Source organism: Nuphar pumila, chromosome 1 (assembly GCF_984573655.1).
Source record: "Nuphar pumila chromosome 1, dmNupPumi1.hap1.1, whole genome shotgun sequence".
Lineage (NCBI taxonomy): Eukaryota > Viridiplantae > Streptophyta > Magnoliopsida > Nymphaeales > Nymphaeaceae > Nuphar > Nuphar pumila.
This window is the reverse complement of record NC_143249.1, coordinates 52,504,528-52,518,310: the sequence shown is the minus strand read 5'-3', so window position 1 is coordinate 52,518,310 and position 13,783 is coordinate 52,504,528. Positions and strand designations below refer to the sequence as shown.

Below are 13,783 nucleotides of genomic sequence, written 5' to 3'. Positions count from 1 at the left end.
GACTACCACACACACACACGCGCGTGCGCCCGCCCGCCGTGCCGGGCTGGGTTTGGGTAATTGGCCCTTTAGGGCCATATCCAATCAAGACCATAGTTATCGGAAGTGTCTAAGTAAAGGGTGAAGCACGCTTCCCTGAAGCGCGAAACGTCGCGCTTCCGAAGCTTGAGGGGAAGCATCCCCCTTTTTGGGGAAGCATGCTTCCCTTTTATGGGAAGCGCGCTTCCCTTTTATGGGAAACACGCTTCCCCCACGTTTCCCTCTCGCTTCCCCATTTTTTTCATTTTTTTTGCTTCCCCCTCGCTTCTGGTTCGCTTCCTAGGTCGCTTTCGAGATGGTTCAAAATTTTATTCTAAGTGGTCCCACGCTTTCCCGCTTCCTAAATTTTTGAAAGTGCCTCGCTTCCCGCTCCCGCTTCCTGTATCGCTTCCCGCTCCTGCTTCCTCGACTGGTAACTCTGATCAAGACCAATATATCTTTTTGCCCCGATTTTCTGTTTTTTCTTGAATTAAATAAAGGAAAAGAGTCATGCCTTTTGGAACTGGTGACCCTTGGCAGAGTCACACCCGTTCAGAACTGGTGACCCTTTGTAGAGTCACACCTGTTCAGATCTGGTAACTCTTTGCAAGGAGTCATGTCTATTCGAAATGGGCAACTCTTTAAGAGTCACGTCCTTTCGAACAGATCTCTTCCACGTCTATAAAAACGTGGTTAGAGAGGTTTCAAAGGAAGGGATATACACTTTATCCTCTCTCTCTCTTGCTTTGCTAAAACTGGGAGGTCTGCAGTTGTAGTTCCTTAGGTTGTTTTTGAAGGGCGATCTACCATCGGCGTGCACCGATCCAGATCGCTAAGGCTATTGTATCCTGGGGGAATGATTTCGGATCCTGTTTACACTGTATGTGGGGGGGAATCTTCTCTAAGGGGAGTACTTTCTTATGCCTTAGCCTAGTACAGAATCTAAACATCTTCCTGTTGCTTTTATTGTGTTCTATGTAACTGTTTCGTGATTTGCTTTTGTCTGGATTTTGGTATGATGCGGAAACCGACATGTTTGCTCCCTGTTCCTGTTTTGATCGACTGTTAATCATGATTTCCATGTTGATTTATTTCTTGATTTATATCATGATATTGATTGTGAAACTGTGTGATCTGAAAAAAACGATCCAATAGTCTTAGAGAAGATTCTAGGCATGTCGACTTCTTCTGCTTTTATACCAAAAGTGGACATGTTCGGTATGTCGGAAAAAATTGCCGGTCAGAATTTCAAGCGTTGGCAGCAACGCATGAAAATCTGGTTCACTACGATAGGGCTGTTATCTGTTCTGGAACTCGATTGCCCTTCGGTTTCTGATACTGACCCTGATCCTGCTGCGGTCAGTGCGAATGTAGAGTGGAAAGAAAAGGACAGTATATATCGTGGTTGCATACTGTTGGCTCTGTCCAACACATTGTTCGATGTATATTGCATCGTGCTTGTTGGTGAGGTGTGCACTTCAATCATAATATCAGCCTTAAGACCAGCAATGGAGGTGCCCATAAGTGCTTGTGACCAGCCCGTCACAAGGTTGCTAATCTTCTCAAACTCTGCTTGGTAGTCCATGATGCTTCCAACTTGTTTGATTTGTGACAAGGTGACATTATGATTGATGAAGGCTAATGGTTCAAAGTTCAAACCTCAATAAAATGGCTTTTGCAAATGATTCCCAAATTAGAGTCCCAACTTGAGTCTCATACCATGAGTACCACCTGATGGCTTCATCTTAAAGCGAATAGTGGCCAAGTGGACCTTCATTGTGATTGATGAAGGCTAATGGTTCAAACCTCAATAAAATGGCTTTTGCAAATGATTCCCAGATTAGAGTCCCAACTTGAGTCTCACACCATGAGTACCACCTGATGGCTTCATCTTTCAAGTGAATAGTGGCCAAGTGGACCTTCTCTTCCTCGAAAGTTCACAATTTTGAAATATTGTTCCACTTTGAATATCCAACTTGTAGGATCCTTTCCATTAAACTTTGGAAAGACTAATTTTGATTGCCTTGTAGTGATCAAACTAGTGGAGGGAGTTCTAAGGGATGATGAGCTGCCTTCTTGGTTGTTATGCATACTTGGACCTTGTGGTGAGTGGCCTTGGTTTCCTTGAGATTCATGGCCTTGTGAACCTTTGAGACTTTGCAATAGTTGAATCATTTCTGCAAATTTCTCCTCATTTTTCTTCAAGACTCTTCAATCCTTGCTGGAGCTCAATTCTAAGGTCAGATCTCACTCCTTCTGCAAACTCTTGTGCTCTTGTAGTCATGATTGGTAGTGTAGGCTATGTTCAGTCTTGGACTATCAACTAAGTTCAGGTCCGGTTTTTGTAGGGATGATATGGGTTCGATTTTGGCTAAGTTTAGGTCAAGGCTTTGGGTTGGTCTTCAATTATGGTATCTTGTGGGTCTTTAGTCAAAATTTGGGGTTAATTGGTTTGGTTTAGGTCTGGTTTTGATGTCTCTCAAGTGAAACAAGTCAGAATGGATCTGGTTCAGTTGGTCATGGGCTTGGAAAAACAAGGTTCACCACAATTTTTTTTTATCTCCGTGAGTAGGTAACAATTTGTTTTGAAATTGTGGGTATGAAGTAGACACATGTAGGAATGCACAATAAAAAATTTAGGGGTAGATTCCACTGGGTTTGGGATATATGAATTTTTGAAGCTGGCTAAATTTCTGGCTTTGGTTTGGTTTGGCCTGGACTCAATAGGCTCGCTCACAAGTTCAAGCACTTGGTCTTATTCCTCCAAACAAGATTCCAACACCAAAATTTGACCACCAACACTCCTCCTTACTCCAAGAAACACCACAAAAAATAGCAGGAACTAAGCAGAAACACCAACCAAAACACTGATCTCGAGTGAACAAAACCAAAACATTAACTTGGAGCTCAATTGTGTTCACAAAATAGCTCAACAAATTGGTAAACTTCTACCAAATGTGAGTTTAGGCTTCAACTCACCAATTTTCATCCCTTGATGCTTTGATCTTCATTGAATATGATACAACACCTCCTTCTTCACACAATTCTTGGAATAGAGAGAGATGTCCAATCTTGAACCAGTTTGAGCTCTCTAGCTGAATGGCGCTCTTAACACCTTCTTGAAATGGTTTGAGATGAACCACAACCTTTGGGGATCAAGAGCTCTGATACCAATTTGTTATGACCCTCCTTGAAGGTCCAACAATGGTGGAAGCACAAGGGAAATGCGGAGTGGTGAAGGGAAGGTGGGTCGGCTAGTAGGGAAGAAACAAGGGAAAGAGAGAGAATAGGGTGGCAACTTTGGGAGAGAGAGGGATAAGGGAGAGGGGTTGGTTAGGGGGTTGTAACCAAACATGGTTGAAGCCAATTCTCTAGCCAACATGGCTTAGAGACTCAATTCTCATTAAGAGACCAATGAAAATACAAGCCAAAGAATGATACAAAGAGAGAGAGAGATTGAGTATTTATACTCATATCTAAACCACCCATGCCACCTCAGCCTAGCTAACCTCCCACACCAACTTATCCCTTTCAATTACCCATTTACCCCTTATAATTTACATAATACCAACCCAAGTCCCACAATGGTGGAAGCACAAGGGAAATGCGGAGTGGTGAAGGGAAGGTGGGTCGGCTAGTAGGGAAGAAACTGTTAGAAAGTGACTTTAAATATTTTAGGTTCGATAATGAACCCATACACATGCACATTAAGTGCGAATATACCCACTTAAGGGAACAACACAAGCACATCAAGTGCTAATACATAAACCCATAAAAGGGATAAATATGACTTAAAGTCATAAGTTGAATATTATTGAAGAAATAGGAAGAAGAGGGTAAAAACCCTATACAGTGGAGCATAAGCTCCTCCAAGGAGTGGGGGAATTACAAGGGGAAAACCCCTATTTATAATACAAGAGAGGAGCCACTTAGGGGGCTCCCAAAGGAGTCGTTGGGAGCCCCCAACGGTCACATTTGTGACCGTTGGGGGCTCCCCAACGACTCTTTGGGGAGCCTCCCTAGGTGGCGCAAACCACTAAAAAAGAGAAAAAGAAAAAAGAAAAATAAAAGTAAAAATTACAAACATATTCCAAATGGAATATGCGTAAAACTGTGAAATGACTAAACTACCCCTATGCCTATAAATAGAAAATATATATTTTATATATATATATATATATATATAATTAGGATAATACATATGCATATATACCATATATGAATATGTATTATCCTTTATATATATAAAATATATATAAGATTACATAGGTTGAATGATACATTTTAACACCCCCCCTCAAACTTTGCGTGGGGGAACGAAAAGATTGAAGAAAGCAGGAGGAAGACTCTCAAGGCTTCAAGTGCCTTCCGTACGAATGCCATTGCAAATGTCTTCCTCCAACGTCTTTAACGATGAGCACCTTCCATGATCTATCCAAGGTACTTCTTTTTCTCTTATCTTCAAGATCCTGTGGAACAACAACAAAGAAACAAGTAAAACATATCTTTGCACTTTACTCAATTGGAACATTTCTAACAAGCTTAATTGAAACCATATCGGATGACACATCCGCAAAACAATGGTGCAAAAATATAACTTATGCATAGAAATATGAAGCAAATTATGCGGAAATGAAAAGTAAATTTAGCATGAAAAGTAAATTTAGAAAACCAAAGTTTCAAAATCATACATCATGTTAAAGAGTGAGCGGAAGCAAATTATGCGGAAATGAATTGCAAGAATGCATAATGCATTCATAAGGTCCAACATTAGACAAACATAACCCCATAATGGAGAATAACAAAATGGTCCACTAAGGGACACCACAATAAGCCTATGAAGAGGCATAAGCTATATATGCTTTATTGAATGAGGGCCTAAAAGGTCATAATGAGCATATGCATGTACTATCATGAAATGAATTAACACTTAAAGAAAATCATTAATGAATATGCTCCAAACATACTTTAGTCAAAATGAACACGGATGCAAATGTTCAAAAGCATGATGAATATGAACTTCAAGGGGCTTTAACACACATAAATCAACAATAGAGTTTTTCACATCTTTAGGGAGAAGATCTATGTCAAACAAATGTCATATATAAGAAGCATGATTTGACTAAATATATTAAAGCATCCACCCAAGATTCAAAAATGAATATCATTTGAGACAAAAGACTCATTTTGCATATCAAATACAAAAGATGCCGAAAAACTGTAAGCACTTCATATATAGATTAAATACTAAAATATCAATTTGATTTAAAAGCATATCATAGATATGATTCACTTGTATCTAAAAACACAAGTTATGAATGAAATTTTGCAATTTTCAATAGTAGTTCATCCACTACAAGCTATGTCACAGGGATTCAGCTAGTAGGGTGCCGCACCCGCGTCGACGCGACTCGACGCGGGTGTGGGTGCGGCACCGGGTGCGGTCAACCCGATCCTGGGTGCATTGACCGCACCCAGGATCATTTAGGTCTTTTTTTTTTTTAAAAAAATTGCCCTATGAAATGGGCTGCGAATTTTTTTTTTAAAAAAAAATTGCTGACAGCAGCTGTCTGTCAAGGCTGACAGCTGCTGTCTGTCAGGGCTGACAACTGCTGTCTGTCAGAGCTGCGAATTTTGTTTTTAAAAAAAATCTGCTGACAGCAGCTGTCAGCTGCTGACAGCAGCTGTCAGCAGAAAAACCTGGGGGGAAACAACGATTTTTTTTAAAAAAAAAAAAGTCTGCTGACAGCAGCTGTCAGCAGAAAAACCTAGGGGGAAACAGTGACCCCCTTTATATATATATATATATATATTACATTTTTGCCCCTGCCGCACCCCCGCACCCGGGTTTTTTGGAAGTGCCGAATCCCCGCACCCGCACCCGCACCCATGTGACATAGACTACAAGAAACTACCTCATTAGTCTTCCGAAACCCGTAAATCAAGTGTATAAGCTACTAGATCAAGAATATTATAATGCCATTAAAGGCCAAATGACACACACTAAGGTGTGTAAAAATATCTCTTGTCTACATATAATAATATTTGAAATGAGTGCATCAACGACAAGAACAAAAGAATAAAAGCCAATAAAAGGCTATCAACACACAAAGGTGTAATAAAATTCTTGTCTACATATGATGACACTTAGATAAGAGTTATAAAATGAGAAGACTTTTGAGGTAATAAAACTTGTAATGACAAACATATATATAAATCAAACCTTGAATCAATAGAACAATATTCTTCAAAAAGAATACCCATAAAAATAACATTTTGGAATAAACTATGTAAAGTATCTTCAACAAGATACAACAACCGATAGAACAATATTCTTGAAAATAAATGTGTGAACATACGCACACCAAGAACATATGAAACACTTGTGCACAAAAACACGAAATCACAAATGTGCAAATGCACTCATAATTTTCATAAACAATAAAAGGTTGGGCAATAATCCCTAAAACCTTGATTTTAATATACCTTAAAACATTTTAAGGTTTCAAACATCATATATCCATCACATTTATATATAAATAAGAGCATCCATAAGATCAATGACCAACATCAAACTAGTGACACACTCATATACCAAATCATTCTAGAGTCCCAAGGTGCCCATAACTCACCTCAACCACCATCTATAATATGGTAAGTGGACAATCTAAAATGACATAACAAGTAGAGATCATATACCAAATCATTCTAGAGTCCCAAGGTGCCCATAACTCACCTCAACCACCATCTATAATATGGCAATTTGGACAATCTAAAATGACATAACACAAGGTGCCCTTAACTCACCTCAACAAACATCTCTAATATAAAAATAAGGCCAAAACAATGATGCATTAAAGAAACATGTGATGGACAAATATAAATGCCACAAAAAGGCAATAAACACTTTAGGAATTATTTTTCAAAGAAAAGAGGATCGATTAAAAATTGAATCAAAGGTCCAATATAATCAATCACAATAATATGTTTTATAACAACAATTTTGCATAAACATGAATTATGCTTAATCTTCAAAAGAAGTCATTTATACAAAAAAGACTTATTATGCAACTAACACAATTATGAAATATTAAGCAACATCATGAGTAAGAACCGATTTGGAATAATAAAAAAGTCAAAAACAAGCCTCAACTATGATAGATATAAAGTGCAATTAAATGCATTCCAAATGATAATAGATGCACTTTTATGCAATGCAAGATTTTTAAATGACAATAATCTTGAATGAGCAAATAACAAACTTAGGCCAATATAGGCATTCATAAAGATGGTGAAGTTTGAAAATCTTATGAAATCCACTATTGTAACTTAAAAAATGATGCTCACAACCAATCTCAAAAGATCCACAAAGGGTTACAAGTATTAATGAATCTTTGAAGGATATTATGCAAGGAAAAAGATACTCACAAACTATCTTCTCACAATAACCATGAAATCTTCATAAAAGAGCATATACTCACAAGAAGATTATAAGGACCAAAAGGCTCCTTAAAGAGAGCTCAAAACACACAAAATTCCCAACGAAGGGGGAAACTCCACTAAATTGAGAGAAATCCCAACAAAGAAGAATAATAGATTTGTTAAAAAACCTTATGATAAAGTAAGATTGTACTATGGCATAAATCTATAAAATTAAACATTTATTGAGGAAAAATTCAGAAGCTCTTAAGTTTTATCAAAAAACATGACTTAATTCAACCGGAATTATATATATAAAAAAAACTTTCTTAATTAAATGTTGCTCATATAAAAAGGACACATTAGGTAAGTGAATCAAAACTTATTAAGGAATTTTTCATATATGCCAAGCATTTTTCGAAAAACTACATCTCACAAACATTTCAATCTTAACATACCTTTCTTTAAAGACTTACCATATATAAAAGGTATTCTTATAAACAAAAATAGGTTTAAAATATAAATTCAAGGCTCCAATGGTCATAAATCTTTACCGACCCATTAAGTTTTGAGCAATCATATATCTAATTTTTCGCCAAACAAGTTATCATTTTAAAATTTTTCAAAGAAAAACATACGAAAAAGTATGTATATGAAAAGATTCAATAGAGTATCAAGTAACTCAAATTTTTATAAAAAGACATAATGACAAAGAGTACACATAAAAAAAGAACATATTAAATTCTTCATACAATACTTAAAGAAATAGAATGCATATCGAATAACTTTTAGAAAAGAGAGAGAAATGAATACTTCACCATTTTTCTTTAAAACTTTTTTGAATACCATGCTTCCCGATGCACCAAAGAGCAACTCGATCTCAACCTTGCTCTGATACCATGTTAGAAAGTGACTTTGAATATTTTAGGTTCGATAATGAACCCATACACATGCACATTAAGTGCGAATATACCCACTTAAGGGAACAACACAAGCACATCAAGTGCTAATACATAAACCCATAAAAGGGATAAATATGACTTAAAGTCATAAGTTGAATATTATTGAAGAAATAGGAAGAAGAGGGTAAAAACCCTATACAATGAAGCATAAGCTCCTCCAAGGAGTGGGGGAATTACAAGGGGAAAACCCCTATTTATAATACAAGAGAGGAGCCACTTAGGGGGCTCCCAAAGGAGTCGTTGGGAGCCCCCAACGGCTCTTTGGGGAGCCTCCCTAGGTGGCGCAAACCACCAAAAAAGAGAAAAAGAAAAAAGAAAAATAAAAGTAAAAATTACAAACATATTCCAAATGGAATATGCGTAAAACTGTGATATGACTAAACTACCCCTATGCCTATAAATAGAAAATATATATTTTATATATATAATTAGGATAATACATATGCATATATACCATATATAAATATGTATTATCCTTTATATATATAATATATATATAAGATTACATAGGTTGAATGATACATTTTAACAGAAACAAGGGAAAGAGAGAGAATAGGGTGGCAACTTTGGGAGAGAGAGGGATAAGGGAGAGGTTGGTTAGGGGGTGAGAGGAAGGAAATCTCTAACCAAACGTGGTTGAAGCCAATTCTCTAGCCAACGTGGCTTAGAGACTCAATTCTCATTAAGAGACCAATGAAAATACAAGCCAAAGAATGATACAAAGAGAGGGAGAGATTGAGTATTTATACTCATATCTAAACCACCCATGCCACCTTAGCCTAGCTAACCTCCCACACCAACTTATCCCTTTCAATTACCCATTTACCCCTTATAATTTACATAATACCAACCCAAGTCCCTTAGATCCCATTTATGCTAGCCACCTTAGACGATTCACCCAAACTAGGTTAGCCGGCTATGCTTGTTGGCCTGGTTTAGCCTTGGGTTGTAACGATGGTCAATACTGTTGCATGTTTACAGACTTATTCCAAAAGAAACTTCTGTTAACAGCCAAGACTATTGATTTATTTGTAAGTTCTTAGTTAGTGTGCACAGATTTATATCATATACTAATTGTATTATGATATTCATTGACACGGTTTCATGAGCATGTTGCCTTGCTTGCCTTTGTATAAGATTCTGAAAGTTTTTCTTTTTATATTTCCGACTTTAAACCAACTCTAGTGTGGGCCTGTTGCGGAAACACTTGCTTATGATTTAGCACTTGAAGCTTCCATGAGAACTCAACACTTCTACTCTCGGAACCTGAGGCTATATGGACCGTGGAAATGGCTATTAACTGAATTTGCAGAATATTATGGAGTTTCAAATTCATATACTAAGCTAAGGTACTCTTGGATCAAGTACTATGATATTTGAATTTTATTTCTTGCTTTCACCAATTGGAATACTGGTGTTGAGTCTTAATTTGTTCAATTATCAACAGGTACCTTTCATATGTCATGGATGTTGCCACACCTACAGAAGATTGTTTAGATCTTGTATACGAATTGCTTGTACCAGTGATAAAAGCTAGAAATGAGAACAATCTCAATAGACAAGAGGTAGTAACGCCCATTTTAATCTTAAAGAAAGTTTATCTTGCTTGAGATGCAGCTGCACATGTTTGAATATTATTTTCTTTATATCTAAGAGCCTTGTTAATCTAAAAAATCAATGAATTTTTAGAGACCCTGCACCAATTTTTGTCTATAAATGATGAAGACTGAACTTTTCATTTACAAACATTATATTTGCACATTGAGAATAAGCTCAGGGATTCAATAAGCTAGCGTTTCCAAAAAGAAGAAAATAATTACAAGAAAATATTGAAACCTGAGGTTCTATTTTGCCTAGTCCTAAGGCATGTGCCTTCTTCCCACCATTGTGATCATAATAGCAAGTTGTCTGTCTGTTTTTTTTTTTCATTTCATGCCTGCAACTTCATATCAAAACCTAGCATTTTCAAAGTGCAATTAGGATTACAGGAAAATATTTTTTAACTGATGGATAATCTTTCTATAATTTCAATTGTGAACAGTGTTTGACAATTTTCTAAATATCTTAGTGAGTTCTAATGTTTAAATTTTCTTGCATTTTCAAAGTACAACATAAGATTGTACAGGAAAATATTTTTGAACTGATAAAATTTCTACAATTGAGATATTGGTTAGTGTTTGACAATCTTCTATGGATCTGATTGGATTCTCAATATGCCAATTTTCTGGTTCTGGACACCAACACCAAGGTGTTTTAAAATTGAACTTATATATGATATTCATCAGACACCTGTATGACACTAATATGTCTCATTTAGAATGGCCCGAGTTTTGCATAACTTCAAGTAATCAAGTTTTCTTGTTACTTTTTTGTAGAAAAGGATCTTGTTTGACTGTGAAGCTCAAGTTGGCCGGCTGATAACAAATGTTTTTGAGAACTACAAGTCATTGGACGACTTGTCTCCTACTGGTTTGGCCACTGATCTGCTTGGTCCATCTTCAGACTCTGCTGCACCTGCTTTAGTCCCAGCTGTACAGATCTATACGCTTCTTCATGACATACTTTCTTTAGAAGCACAAACCATGCTAAGAACTTATTTGCAGGTAATTCGTAATGAACAGCTATGTGGATAAGCTCCACTTTCTTAGACATAAAACCTTTGGACTACATTCTTTTCAAAATTAAGTTTGTCAGATCACACACACACACACACACACACACAAGTAGACCAATTGTTTAAGCCAAAAAATTTATCGCACTATGCTCTTCATTTCATGCACTTGGTGTTTTTCTTTTTCTTGCATGTGTTACAGAACAGTATAAGGTCAGATTTCTGAACTTTTTGAGATATTTATTATACAGACAGCTGCTAGAAAGAGATGTAAGAGGCATATGTTAGATACAGATGAATATGTGTCCACCAACTCTGATGGGTTTCTGACAGACACTCAGACAATTTCAACAGCATATCACAAAATGAAGACCTTGTGTAGTAAGATAAGCAATGAGATTCAGACAGATATAAAGATTCATAATCAGCATGTCTTTCCAAGGTACTAAATCACTTCATTGTCTTTTCATCATTAATTATTAACATTCTTGCATGTTGGAAATACAGGATAATTCACAACTTCTATACTCATATTTTGCTTTTCTTTCCAACAGTTCAATCGACCTGCCAAATATAGCAGCTGCAGTTTACAGCACCGAGTTATGCAATAGATTGAAAGGCTTTCTTATGGCCTTGCCACCATCTGGCCCCTCAGCTCATGTAATAGAACTTCTACTTGCAGCTGCTGATTTTGAAGGAAACCTCTTCTCTTGGAATATTAGGTACAAATGTCATATAAGTAGTAAAAGTACTGCTAGTGCATGTTATTGAAAGATTTAATGCAAGTACTCACTCTTTTTCATGTGCATTCCAGCCCTATAAACGGAGGTGTAGATTCCAAAAATCTGTTCCATCATTACATTGTACAATGGATTCAAGATAAGCAAGATTACCTGGTTGATTATTGCAAAGGAGATAAGGTATTAGCCATGATATATGAAGTTATGAACCATAACGAGCATCCAACATGTTGGATCAACTTGCACAGGCCCCCTTGTCAATTTGCTATCTCTGAGAAATTGCTTAGAGTGTTATTTCAAGTAGGGAAAATTTTAACATCTCAGGGAGAGTAAGAGTTGGTGACCAAAGTTAGTCAGGCCAGACTTTATTCAACCTATAACATCAATGAAATTGGTCTGATTTGGCTGTCCCGACAAAGGATAACTTACTACTTTGGGCTACATACTGAGTTAAATAACCAAGTCTTTTGTTCTTAGCATGAGAAGAACTCTCGAGTGGTGTTGTACTTTGAAGCTTTAATTTTCAGTAGCTGGTGTTGTATCTTGGAGCTTTAATTTTTGGTAGGCTATCCCAGTCAGAATTTTGGAGTTTGAACTGTTTTATGTTAATCCTGCAGGCACAACTGTGTGGGATAACAACACAGAATTCAACTTCACCATTTGTTGAGGATATGTATGAACTTATCAAGGAAACTTTGATTGAATATAAAGTAGTGATCAATAGATGGCCTCAGTACTCCCTGTTTCTGGAAACTGTAAGCTTTTTTCATTGAAATGTTCTCATAAAAAGATGGGCACTAAATAACTGATACTAAAATTATGATAAGCTCAAATTTGGTCTTCCCAGGCTATTGCTGATGTGGAAAGAGCAACTATAAAAGCATTGGAGAAACAGTACAGCGAAATATTGATGCCTTTGAAAGATAGCATTCAGAAAAAGCTTGGTATGCATGTGCAGAAGTTCACAAGGCGTCAATCTGTATCCCTTTACATAGTTCCTAATCAGGTGAGTATTCTTACTGATTGATGGTGGCAACATGTAGTTACAAATTTTATTTGTTAATGATATGTGAACATATCTCAAATGGCAGCTGGGAACTTTCCTAAACACTGTCAAGCGGATTCTTGACATTCTACACTGCAAGGTTGAGAGCATTCTAAAATCATGGGCATCTTGCCTCCCTGGTGTTGGAGAGAAAAGGGCTGGTGTTGGGGAGCAGCTTAATGGAGTCACTGTGATGCTGAGAACAAAGTACAAGAACTATTTGCAAGCAACCGTGGATAAGCTAGTAAAAAATGTATGCTTGTTTCATTATGAAATACTACTGTTTCTCTAAGATAAATAATCTGACGAGTTCTTATACTACAAGATTGGTTTGATAATTTTTTCAATGCAGACAGAGGCTAATCGAAGCACCCGCCTTAAAAGAATTCTTGAAGAAGCAAAAGAAACTGAGGGAGAAGCTGAGATTCATGAAAGAATGCAAGACCTAAGCCACCAGCTTGCAGAGATGATCTCTAATTTGCATGACGTATTTTCAAGTCGTATTTTTGTTGCCATCTGTCGTGGTTTCTGGGACAGAATGGGGCAGGTAATGTATTTCAATTGTTTGATAACAAACTGTGGTGTACCAACTTTCTCTGACTTATGACATATTCTTGTTTAGGGTGTTTTGAGCTTTCTTGAGAGTAAGAAAGAAAACAGAATCTGGTACAAGGGGTGCTACCATGCTTTAGCAGTGAGTATCTTGATATCTATAATTGCAGATAGTGAATTTAATTTTATTAACTTTTTCTTTCTCATCATGATGAGAAACCTTCGTAGGGAATTGTTAACAAACTTTGATGAATCTGACTATGTTACTTTGTTGCAGATTTTGGATGATACATTTGCTTCTCAGATGCAAAGGCTACAAGGAAATGCTCTTCAAGAAAAGGACCTTGATCCTCCGCGTTCTGTGATTGAATCAAGGTCAATTCTTTGCAGAGATACACAAAATACAACAGATCAATCAAACTACTACTACTTTTAA

At 36.8% G+C, this 13,783-nt stretch overlaps 1 protein-coding gene across 1 annotated transcript in view; it reads left to right on the top strand.

The window, feature by feature from the left end:
• Positions 1 to 13,783, top strand: part of LOC149848923 (portal protein) — a 92,966-nt gene extending 79,183 nt beyond the window's left edge. Inside the window, exons 14-25 of the mRNA XM_090005831.1 lie at positions 9,585 to 9,748; positions 9,847 to 9,964; positions 10,775 to 11,002; positions 11,262 to 11,452; positions 11,565 to 11,732; positions 11,825 to 11,930; positions 12,368 to 12,505; positions 12,598 to 12,756; positions 12,842 to 13,048; positions 13,148 to 13,342; positions 13,418 to 13,489; positions 13,625 to 13,783. Of these exons, the coding sequence (XP_089861957.1) occupies positions 9,585 to 9,748; positions 9,847 to 9,964; positions 10,775 to 11,002; positions 11,262 to 11,452; positions 11,565 to 11,732; positions 11,825 to 11,930; positions 12,368 to 12,505; positions 12,598 to 12,756; positions 12,842 to 13,048; positions 13,148 to 13,342; positions 13,418 to 13,489; positions 13,625 to 13,783 (1,905 nt within the window). The remainder of the gene's footprint in view (positions 1 to 9,584; positions 9,749 to 9,846; positions 9,965 to 10,774; positions 11,003 to 11,261; positions 11,453 to 11,564; positions 11,733 to 11,824; positions 11,931 to 12,367; positions 12,506 to 12,597; positions 12,757 to 12,841; positions 13,049 to 13,147; positions 13,343 to 13,417; positions 13,490 to 13,624) is intronic.